The 12537-nt window shown below is 42.9% G+C and overlaps 1 protein-coding gene across 4 annotated transcripts in view; it reads right to left on the reverse strand.

Moving 5' to 3' along the window:
• Positions 1-12537, reverse strand: part of LOC117353472 (probable endonuclease 4) — an 88319-nt gene that overhangs the window by 37986 nt on the left and 37796 nt on the right. For all 4 annotated transcript variants that reach the window (XM_033929435.1, XM_033929432.1, XM_033929433.1 and 1 more), the window contains exon 6: positions 6677-6808. In XM_033929435.1, coding sequence (XP_033785326.1) covers positions 6677-6808 — 132 coding nt within the window. The remainder of the gene's footprint in view (positions 1-6676; positions 6809-12537) is intronic.

Raw genomic sequence — 12537 nt, forward strand, 5'->3', positions numbered from 1 at the left:
GACCAGAATATGTTCAAGGGCTGAATTAAAAGTAACAAAGACTTTTTTTTTTTTTGTATTATTCAGAATCAGATGACTCCATAGTTTCTGAACATTTTTCTTTTTCAAAGTAGTACCCTTCACATTTAATACATTTTTTACAGTGTTTCAAAAACAATCCAAAAATGTGCAGTAGAATGTGTTGCAACATCACTTTTAGCGCTGTGGCAGTGTTTTTCACCACCAAAATAAGGCAGCATAGCTAATTGTTTTACCACAATTTGCTTGGTGTAACATTTCAAAAGTTTCATTACCAGTCTTTCCAAGTTTAACACAAAATTGAAATCACACACTTCTTGAGTACTCTCACACACACGTCCTCCTCATCTGCCATGACAAAATGTATGAAGTTCTTCGCTGTGGCTCAACAATGAAGACTTCAGCAGTCCAACTGCAGGTTCAGAAATGTCAATGTATGAGCTTCCCAAGAACCAACATAGCATTGCCACACATACTTCTTGGAAAGAAAAACAAGAGGCGTTCTCATTACTTTTTAATCAGCCCTCATATATTCTGGAACTGGAGAGGCAAGGAGAATATGATAGAGACACTCTATTACCTCAGCAGTATTAATAAGGATGTGATGCTTTTGGATGAAAAGGAAGTTAAAGAACTAGGGGCCAGAATATGAAACTCTAACGAGGACAGATTTGAAATCAGCTCTTGTCTCTGGTTACACTTGTATAAATAATACTACTGATAAAGTGTACCTTAATACATTAGCTTATTTGAAATCTAATCTAATCTAATCTAATCCTTAGGTTTGTATACCGCATCATCTCCACGTTCGTAGAGCTCGACGCGGTTTACAGTAGGAGAAATAGGAAGGAACTACAACAGAGGGTTAGAGGTAGAAGTGTGAAGAAAATTTAGAGGACTTGGGATGCCAAGATATAAGAGTTTCCTTGATTCCTAAGTTGGAGGGAGACTTACATTTTTTGAGAAATAATTTTTTGATTAAATAAAGGGAGTGGGGGGAAAAGATTACTTTTGAATATTTGTAAGTTCAAAGTGCTTTTCTTGATTTGTTATATGTTCAGATTCATATATTTACATTCATATATATACTATTTATGTATTTAAATTTATTAATTATGAAAAAGGATTAAGTAGTGAATTATCAATATTGCATTCAATATTTAGTCTTTTTCTTTTAGCTTCTACAGACCGGTAGAGGTTAAATCTTACAAGTGGGTATATATCTCATCATGACCAGCAGGTGGAGACTGAAACAAAATGGTGGAATAGTACATAAAAGATACCTTCCCCTATTCCTATATCAGTCTGCCGAATGGCCAAGCAGAACTGTGAACAGGAAACAGAAATAAACAATACTCCGAACAGGAGTAATAACCAACATACCCAAATGTTGTTGGAAAATGCAGAGGAGAGATACCAGAAAGAAAAGGTCCCCACAGTTTGCCAGCTAAGCCACAGCCACTGTTCTTCAATTCTCCGCGGCCCTATAAAAATACTAGAATCCACAGCAAAAAAACAAAAACTGCCCGCACAACCACAACACAATAATAGACAGGGTGGGGACCTCTACCGGTCTGGAGAAGCTAAAAGAAAGTAAATTAGCAGGTAATCTCCAGACTGGTAGAGATTAAATCTTACAAGTGGGACGTACCAAAGCAGTCCCCATCATGGATTAGACACCCGAAAGGCCAACACCAGAACACGCTCACCAAACACCGCATCCCGATGCACCTGAACGTCTACCCTGTAGCGTCTGACAAATTAATGCAAGGAAGACCAAACTGCAGCCTGACAATGTCCACTGGAGGCACGAGCGAAGACTCAGCCCAAGAAGCTGCCTGACCCTGAGTGGAATGAGCCTTGAGAAATTCTGGAACAGGCTTTTTCTGAAGTAGATACGCGGATGCAATAGTCTCCTTGATCAAGCGCGCAATAGTAGCCTTAGAAGCAACATCCTCCTTATGAGGACCCGCTAGAAAGACAAATAGATCTGATTTCCCAATCTCCTGGGTCTTCTGCACATAAAAGCGAAGGACCCAACTGACATCTAACTTGTGCAACTGTCTCTGCTTGGAAGAGCCCTCCCGGCTACACAACGCCAGGAGAGCCACAGACTGATTGACATGAAAAGGAGAAACTACCTTTGGCAGAAAAGAGGGACAGGCCTCAAGACAACCCACTCCCTAGAAAACTCCAAGAAGGGAGCTCTACAAGAGAAAGCCTGCAGCTCAGAAACACATTTAGCTGAAGTAATGGCCACAAAGAAGACTTCTTTAAGAGTAAAGTCCTTCAAAGAGCAGGCACCCAACAGTTCAAAAGGTGGGCACACTAGAACAGACAGAACCAGATTCAGATCCCAAGATGGAACAGAGGGCCACACGAGAGGCATGAGCAATTTGGCCGCCCGCAAGAAGCGAATCACATCAGGAATGGCAGTCAAACACTGACCTTTCAACAACCACAAGAGGCTGACAAGGCTGCAAGCTGAACCCGGAGAGAAGGCCATCCTGCAAGAACTCTAAGATGGCAGGCAAGGAAGCATGAAAAAAGACCACTCCACATGCAGTACACCACTCCTCAAATAGACACCAAACCCTCACATAAGCCTGAGAGGTAGAAAATCTCCGGGACCCCAAAAGAGTTGAGATCACTTTATCAGAATATCCCTTCTTACCTAGACGACCCCTTTCAAGAACCAAGTCATACAACAGAAGGGACCCGGAACGAACATGGGAATGGGACCCTGCATCAGGTCGTCCAAGGGAGGCAGAGGAAGAGGATCTGCCACCAGATGCCTCACCAGATCCGTGTACCAAGGACGTCGAGACCAATCCGGAGCCACCAGAACCACGACACCCGGATGGCGAATGATGCGGAGAAGAACTCTGCCCACTAATGACCATGGAGGGAACACATACAGCCCCCTTCCGTTGGCCATGGTGGAACCAGTGCATCCAGGCCCACGGCCAGCCAGTCCCTCCGATGACTGAAGAAGTGGGGCAGTTTGGCGTTGACACTTGGGGCCATCAGCTCCATCAGGGGCTGACTCCAAAACTGCATTATCAACAGAAAGGCCACCGGGCTTAGACACCACTCTCCGGGATCTAGCACGTGACAACTGAGGAAGTCCACCTGAACATTCTCCACTCCGGCTATGTGAGAGGCCGAGATGTCCTAAAGGTAGGACTCTGCCCAGACTATGAGCAGAGCCGCCTCCTGCGTTACCCGAGTGCTCTTGATGCTTCCCTGACGACTGACGTAAGCTACCGCCTAGGCATTGTCCGACAGAACTGACGAAGGAACGGAAGGTTAACAATGCCAGACGGACGGCTCAGGTCTCCAACACATTGATCGACCAGAATGCCTCTTCTGTGGACCAGGTGCCCTGTTAAAATTGTGAAGTTCCCATCAAAAATAACCCCTCCAGGGCCTTTAGCGGCTGGGAAGCCTGAACTAACCCAGCCACTAAAGTAGGCAAGCCAGCATCAACTGAGAGAGAATCCCTCCTGGGGCGGTGGGGGAAGACCAGGCTTCCCCACTGCTCCCTGCCGACTCGCGAGGCACTAAGGCTGGGGAGCTCTGGATACCTGCAGCCACTGCCAACGGAGCTCCACAACCGTACTGGCTCAAACAGCTGATTTCAGGCCGGCCGCGAGTGCCTCGCGTCTGGACCAAATTGTGCACCTCTCCCCCTGAGAAGTGCTCAATTGCTCCATACGCGACCTAGCTAGAACCTAGCTAGGTTAGTCAAAAAATACAGTAATTTACAGCATAGTTAAAAGGGAAAGCAAACCTTCAGACCGGCACTTCCTCAGGATTTTTTTTTTTCAGAACAGACTCCACAGGCTTTCAAAGCAATATGCCTTGCTTGATTTAGGGGGCAAGGCTTACTGCTGAGGCTCCTCTAAAAAAATGTGGGGAGGTGGAGGAAATGGGGGAGGGACCCAGCATGAGACCCGCCGGGTTTGACACCCCTGAGGTCGGACGGATCCCCAAACACCCAAGCTCAATCCGGCCAAAAACAGGGACTAGAAACCCCTAAACAAATTCCAACAGCCCTACCAAGGGAGATGGGTACAGTTCACTCAACATCTGCTGGAGACTGAAAGAAGACTGATAGGAATAGGAGGAAGATATCTCTTATGTACTATTCCACAGTTTTGTTTCTGTCTCCACCTGCTGGTCATTATGAGATATATACCCACTTGTAAGATTTAACCTCCAACGGTCTGGAGAGTGCTAAAGAAGATGGAATTTATATGACAAGGATACATTAACTGGTACATGGTTGGCAAATCTTAAATGTACTGTATGTTAAAAATTAGTTGTGTGTCTAGTATTTTATGTCACTTGATTGTGAATGCTGTTATCAACAGAAATAAAATGATAATGAAATACTGGGTGACCCTTATGGAGTAGCAGTTCAGCCCATAACAGAAACATTATAACTGTTTCATGCTTCCAAGAAGTTACTGAGATCACCAGCATGGAGTTCAAGTTATCCTAAACAGCAACATTATGATTTTCCTGGGGCTCCAAAAACAGCACTAGAATAAGTTTTGTATGGAGCAGCAGTTAAGACTAGTGCTGCCCAATTCACCGTTTTGAATCGATTCACCTCGGTGAATCAATTCAAATCGATTCACTTTCTAAAAAAAATTTGGACTCACTGATTCAGTGAGTCCTTACTCTTGACATAAATCCGGGCATTCTAAAGTAGAGCAGCGGTGGCAGTGAATGGGTTTAGCAAAGGCAGTGCAGTGAACAGGTTTCTCCTGGCCTGCCCCCTGATGCGTCACTGACGCAGCAGAGGGAAGCCCTGGTGCGCAGGCCGCGAGAAGCCTGTTCACACCTCGCTGCCTCTGCCAAGCCCAGTCACTGCTACTGCTGCTGCTACTTTAAGAGGCACAAATGGGAGCAGGGGGTCAGTTGGGAGGTGCCACACAGTGGAGTAGGTGGGATGGGAAGCTACTGTACAGTGGGATGGGAGGGATGGAAAGCTGCTGCACATGGGGAAAGAGAGGAAAGGAGAGAGGAAGAATTGGTAGAGATGGGATAGAGGAGAGGAAGGGAGAGATGCAACAGAGGTAGAAAGGGGTGAGAGGGAGATATCCTGAAAATGGTGGAGGGGAAGGAGACATGCATGGGGAAGAGAGAGAGAAATGCTGGACAGGGAGAGATGGCGGATGGGAAGAAAGAAATGGTGCACATGATAATGGAGGGAAGGAAGGGAGAGAAATAGAGAGGTTTGACCCAGGGCAGGGAGAGAGAGAGAGAGAGAGAGAAAGATGGTAGACAGTGGGAAAGAAATGTTGGAAATGGCAGTGAAAGGGAAGGTACAGAGATGGAAGATGGATGGTGAGCACAAAGAAGAAAATGTTAAATGGGCAGGACACCCTGGTGAGCAAGTTAACAGAAGACAAACAGAAACCAGAGCCTGGGACCAACATGATTTGAATAATAAAATGACCAGACGACAAAAGGTAGAAAAAATAATTTTATTTTCTATTTTGTGATTACAATATGTCAGATTTGAAATGTGTATCCTACCCGAGCTGGTGTTAGACGGAAAGTGTGAGCTAGGACCTAACAGAGAGGAAAAGTCATTTTTGTTTATTTTGTTTACACTACAGTGCCGGCATGGTGTTGGAGAGGAAAAAGGCTACAAAATAAATGGGTGGAAGGCTACAAAATAAATCAAAGCCAGGAGATTTGAGAAAAAAAAAAAAAATGCTCTATTGGGCAGGAAAAGTGAATCAAATCGAAAAATCAATTCAATAGGCCAAATCAAATAATTTTCCCTGAATTGGGCAGCACTAGTTAAGACCCTGAACTACAGTGGCCCAACAGCATCAGAATTCCAAAAGGATTTAGTGGCCTGGAATGTAGGAATGCATTAAAATCCCAAGCTTTAATGTGCACAATCCTTTTTACCATATCACCAACACCTATGAAGTTTACTGGGGGGGGGAACTCTAAAAAAGGCAACAGGGAAGGGGGCCTGAATGTTGTTTTAAGTATTGATTTTGTAGGAAACAAGATGAGGTCTGACATGGTAGCCTAGGGGAGAAAACAGGGGCTTTCACTTTGGTAGACTTGAGTTATGCTTGGGACAGGAGGGGCAGCCAGTGATAGAAAAAGATTTTAAAAGGTTGAGAAGGCACGTAAGAGGAATGGATGTTGAGGGGAGTTATTGTTCAGGTTGCATAAGGGAATTTTAACTGCATCTACCTAAACTAAAGGAATCTCAACTAGGCAAACCAGACAGACCATTTTACTGTCATTCACTATGTTACTATAGAAGAGGAAATATGAAAAGCAAAACTCTTTGAGAGTTTGACTCTGCCAGAAATACTTTCGCACTTCTGTGTCCCATCTTAGGTCACTTAGGAGGGACTTCATCAAGCAGTATTAGGGATTAACACATCTTAACGCGTGTTAAGGGAATTAGCATACGTTAAATGCTAAAAGCCCACAGGTATAAAATGGGTATTAAAATTTAGTGTGTGCCAATTCCTTTAATGTATGTTAAAGGCGCATTAAGCCCTAATGCTGCTTGATGAATTTCCCCACTTAGTATTTCTAGTGTGGATAGTAGTGGGAAGAGGTAGAAAACAAACTGGTGGCTGTCAATTGGAATGACCAGGGAATGGCTCACCTGCAGCAAAGGCATGGCAGGTATCAAGGCACACGCCAATCCGTGACTTATCTTGCACTCTGTCAATGATCCCTCGCAGCTCTTCAAACTTGCCCCCAATGGTGGTTCCCTGACAGCTCATGTTCTCCAGGACTTTCATGAGGTAAGGAGTGAAGAGGAGACCAAAAAAGACAGAGATAAACAAGGGAGTAAGAAAACAAGGCAAAAAAAACAAGTAACAGTGCTTCATTTTTATCTGTATTTTAGTTCTCATTGAACAGGATCTAAAGTCTTCAGCACGCTTCAGAAGAATGACCTACAGTACACAGAGCTGCTTGAGGTGAAAGTCGTAACTGTAGGTGGCAGTGTCTGCATAGACCAAGTGCAACACAGGAAGAGACTGAACATCCAGATTCATCCCTTCTGAAACAGGTCTTAGGAACCTGGGTAACTTGCAGTGTTCCCATTGGAGTAAAATTGTATTTCCCTTTATGATACCAGATCTGCAATATCATCTAGTGAGCAGTATCCTAAATAGGTCTATTTACTAAATGTTCATTTTAAAAACAACAAAGATTATAGCAAATTCCTGAGGGATCTACTAAACTGTGGCTCCTGAAAATCATAGATTGGTAAAACCTACAGGGCTTTTGCATATGTTAATGCAGCCATGTATGCTGCATTAATGCACAATAGCAGGCCAAAAAGCATAAAGGAGCCCATTTACTAAACCAGTGTTTTTCAACCGCTGTTCCGCGGCACACTAGTGTGCCGCGAGATGTTGCCTGGTGTGCCGTACGGTGCAGACACTGATTAGGCCTCAGGCCGGGTCCCGCACGCGCTCCCATGAGGCTCCTCCGGTCCCCGCTGCTGTTCAGTTTCGATCTTCTGCTCTGACGCAACCGGAAACAGGAAGTTGCAGCAGAGCAAAAGATTGAACACTGAGAAGCCGCGCATGCGCGGCTCTTTGGGAAAGCGTGCATGTCGCCGAAAAACAAAACCTACAAACTAAGGTGAGGCGAAGGGAGAGAGCTGGCTAAACAGTAGGATCGATTGGGCAGGCGAGTGGTGGCTGCGGGGACCGTGCGATCGCTCGTGTTCCCGGCTCAAATTGGAAGGAGGGAGTGAAAGGGAAAAGGATTCTGGGCCAAGGGGATGAAGACGGAAAAAAAAAACCCACAGCAGGAAAGAAAGGGAAGGACAGGCAGGTGAGCCAGATGCTAGAAGCAGGGGGGGGGGGAAGAAAGAGGGAAAAAAGCTAGATGGGGTTGAAAAGAAGAGACACACTGGTATGGAAGAGGAAGATAGGGGAAATCTGGACACAGGAAGGTAACAGAAAGAGGGGAAATTATGTGCATGGGGCATAGGGACAGAGACATAAAGGGGACATGCCATGGGGATGGTATATGGACACAGGGGGGGGGGGCAATGACAGATACATAGGGGAGATATTAGAAATGGAGAAAATAGGAGCACAGAAGCGAGATGGTTTGTGGGGATGGGACAGGGACCGAGCTCGCAGGCTCCAGTGGCTTGCACAAATTACATTGTAACGTGCCATGAAAATAAGAGGGAGGAAGGTAGATAGATAAGCCACGTGAGAGGAGATGAAGGGTAGTAGAAAGGAACAGATGGTAAAGGAGGGAGGAAGGGTGGTGGTGGAAAGGAATAGGACAGACATTGAAGGAGGATGGAGAGGAACAGACCCCGAAGGGAAATGTAGAAGACAGAGTGGGAAGAAGACAGATGCCAGACTATGGGGGAGCGGAGGGAAGAAGATGGGTGCTAGACCAATTGGGGGGGGGGGGTGAAGGGAGAGGCACAGTAACAGCAAATGGAAGACGTAGAGAGAAGACACACTGTGGATGGAAGGAATTGAATGAGAAGATGTGGAAAGCAGAAACCAGACAACAAAGGTAGAAAAAAAAATTATATTTATTTATTTATTTTTTGCTTTAGGATAAAATAGTATATTAGTTGTGTTGATAAAAATTTATAAACAAAGCCCTGCCAGCTGAACATCTCTTTCTCTAGTTCAGCAGCAGGAACTTTGATTTATAAGAAAGGAATAAGCTAAATATTACAGTAATAAGGCTTATATGGATGCAGCGGGGACGGTGACGGGGCGGTGAATGGGATGGCAGTGGCGGTGACGGGGCGGTGAAAGGGATGGCGGTGACGGTGATGGGGCGGTGAAGGGAACGGCTGTTGACGAAGAGCTACGTGTGTGTCTTTCTTCGATTCCAGCCAGAATATCAGCTTTGTGTTCAGCCAAACTGGCCCAGGTTTCGCACTGAATAAAGTATTTTATAATTTTTCACTATTCTGTTTACTTAATATTTCATAATAAAGTAATTATAAAATACTTTCTTTGTGTTTATTTGATTCCTATTCAAGAGAATTACTTTATATATAGTCAATATAGGCAAAGAGTTAAATTTTTTAACATTTTCTAATGGTGGTGTGCCTCGTGATTTTTTTCATGAAACAAGTGTGCCTTTGCCCAAAAAAGGTTGAAAAACACTGTACTAAACAATGGTAAAATTTGTAGTTACCTTGGCACAACATAGATATACATTTCAAGGTAGCTGCAAATTTTATGCAGCATCCAGCAAAATTGAAACCAGCATTTTCTAATGCTCATCCTGCATTAAAGTGGCAATTGTATTAGCTAATTAGCATATAGTAAGTGTAACACACTAGATGGCCAACGATTCCATGCCTACTCTCTGCCTATGCTAAAAGGTCAGAAAATTTCAGAATTGCTTGGTTTTAACAAATAGAAATAGACAAAATTACCATATTGATTTTGAACTTTTGTTTCAAAAGAAAAATAATTATAAAACCTGAAAATTTTTTTTTCCGCTTTATCCGTTCCCTTTGTGATATTCTGAACATGTCTGCTCTTCAGCTTTGATCCACTTTTGTCATGTCACAACTTGATTATTGCAACACTATCTAGGGTGGGATAACACCCAGTTCCAATTTAAACGCCTACAGACTGCAAAATAGTGCAACACGTCCATTATGTGGTGTGAGAAGTTTTCACAATGTTTCTCCCCTATTTTTTCATCTGCATTGCTTCTGGTATATATTAGGTCTCCATTCCAAATTTTTCCCCTGACAACTAGGCTTACTATTCATGAACCCCATCTTATCTTTCCTCTTGAACTATTCCTTATACTTCCATAGGGTCACTTTGGTCCCACTGTGCCCACTTTGAGTTAGAGGATAACCAAATTTCAGTTTCAGATACAGTGCCAAAACTAGCACAAAGTCCTTTTTCTGCCTGGTTTCCGTTTTTGCTGGAAGGCTATTAGCCATGGTTTCGGTTTCAGCTGAAACTGGCCATGTATTTTTACCATAAGTTGAAAATTTGTGTTTTGTCCCGTTTGTCTCCCTCACCCTCTGAACAGGAGTTGCTTTTCCACTCTGCCCATCTGTGGGTTCCCCTCTAAGGACTATCTTACAATCTCTGGCAGTCTAAGAGTACCGTCAAGGCAGGAGTGATCCCTAGTAGTTCCTGGCCATGCTGGTTCTATTCTCAAAATAGACCTCTGGTGTCAATGTCACAAGACTGCTACAAGAGATCTCAGCAGGCATTTTGAGAGTAAAGCTGACATGGGCAACAGTGAATATTGCACCTACCCTGACTATACCACTAGACCATAAGGGCAATAGTTAAAATGATGCAATAACCAGAACATAGCTAGTGAAATGCAACATATATACTTATACATTGCCTGTTGGATAATTCATCCATGTACAATGCAGCATTCAGCCTTTAGTCATGTGGTAGCCACAAGGCCAGAAACATGGACGCTCCACTGCAAGATTGCACCATCGAAGAACAATGTACAGTAATGTACTTTCTTTGGGCAGAGGGAGTGAAACCTGGGAAATTCGCCATCAGATATTGACTCCGTATGGACATAACACCATGAATCAACAAAAGGTTTATGAGTGCTTAAAAAGGTTACAGCAGGAAGAACAGGTGTAACTAATGAAGGTTGTTCTGGTCATCCATCAACATTGAACACACAAGAAGACTAACGGATAATGGCATCTCAATTGGCTGCAGATTTGAATATCGGCTATGGATCTGCATTTGCCGTAATGCATGATGACTTGGGATACAAGAAAGTATGCGCACGATAGGTTCCCAAACAGCTCAATGATCTGCACAAGCAACAGCATGTGGAGGCAGCAACCCAGTTCCTGGGATGGTATGAAGGAGATCAGAGTACTGTATTTTGGAGAGAATTGTCACCAGCGACAAGACATGGGTGTATCACTGCAAACCAGAGAGCAAAAGACAAAGCATGATGAAGTAAAAGAAGCGGAGCTCACTTGGTTTCGGGAGCAGCTGAAAAACAACTTCTCTGCGTGAATGCAGAAACTAATTGAATGATACATCATCTTGCATGGAGACTATATGGAAAAGTGATATGTTCAATTGTTCAAAGTTACTTACTTCTATTAAAGCTGTTAAATGTATTTTGCCTTTACTTTTGATTTACCCTCGTAGTTAAGATCTTGCAAGTGTATCTCAGAATTCAATTTAAGTGCATTTGTATTGCATTTAAGATCCTATTTGGCATTTTTACCACTTTGATTCCTTTAGACTGGAATGTTCATAGATCTCATCTTGCCAGAAGTTCTCAAAAATTAAAACTTACATTTCCCTCTCTCAGTGGTTAAAACAGAACCTTTAAGAGATTTAGTTATTTCTTTTGTATTTAAATTAACCGAATTCGGGAATGCTTTACCGCTTACATTAAGAAGTTTAGGTTCTTTTGCTTTGTTCTGGAAAGTTCTGAAAACTTTTGTTTGCTAAACATTTTGGAAATTAATTATTTCAGTCTACTTTTCCTTGTCAAATTTATGTATTATGTTTTACATTATTGTAAACCGAGTTGAGCTCCTCTTGGTTGATGACTCGGTCTAGAAAACTAAGTGCTCCAAATAAATGCTTTTGATACAAAAGTTTAGGAGGAATTTAAGTCTGTAAATTTGGGATGATAAGCTCCTTAGGAATTAGCCTCTCTGTGGAGATACAGCATCAGATGTCACTCCAAATGTGGTGCAAAGTTAGCCACTGTAAAAGCACTGTGGCTTTTAGTGTTAGTTTTCATTAGCTGAGGTTCATGTGTGTGGATATTTTGCTTGGAGGTAAAATATGGTCTTTCAATATATATTCTGGCTTGGATACAATTGGGTGATTCTAAAGAATTTTCAGGTTCTGTTGGATATGCAGTGTTTTAATCAAGCATGTGGTGTACAGAAGCTAGATTCTACGAGAAAGGAACCTGCAACAATTGTTTCGGTCAGCTTATAGTATTAGTAGGGAAATGAAATTATAATGAAGTGAAAGTTTATATATTAGAAAATATTTTGAGAAATATTGTACTGCTCTTAACTGTCATTTCTCAGAGCATATTGTCCTCAATGAGCTATTTTTATTCTGGATTCAGCATCAGGTTTGTATAATGTCCACAATGTAGACCAGTGTCTGGACTCCTTTACCCTATCTTAGTAAGAATCTATATCATGCTTGTCCTTAATCAGTTTTATATCTAAATACAAAATCAGAAAACATCTCAATGCTACTTTGTGCATAGTTTGGGTAAGCATAATAAACTGGTAATGCTGATTTTTTATTTTTTTAACACATTCTCACAAAGTTCCTGACTCAGAGGCTATTTAACTACATCTGCATTGACTTGGGAACCTAAGTATGCCAGACTTGTTGAGAAATCCTTGTTAAAATGGCTCTCCCAGTTGTCAGCCAATATTTACTGTGCCTGGGACTGAAGGGTAATAATCTTCTGTTGGTTTAGCAAAGGGCTGCCGACTTCAAGCTCTGACAATCCCCAGTGGGC

Source organism: Geotrypetes seraphini, chromosome 2, assembly GCF_902459505.1.
Source record: "Geotrypetes seraphini chromosome 2, aGeoSer1.1, whole genome shotgun sequence".
NCBI classification, from domain to species: Eukaryota; Metazoa; Chordata; class Amphibia; order Gymnophiona; family Dermophiidae; genus Geotrypetes; species Geotrypetes seraphini.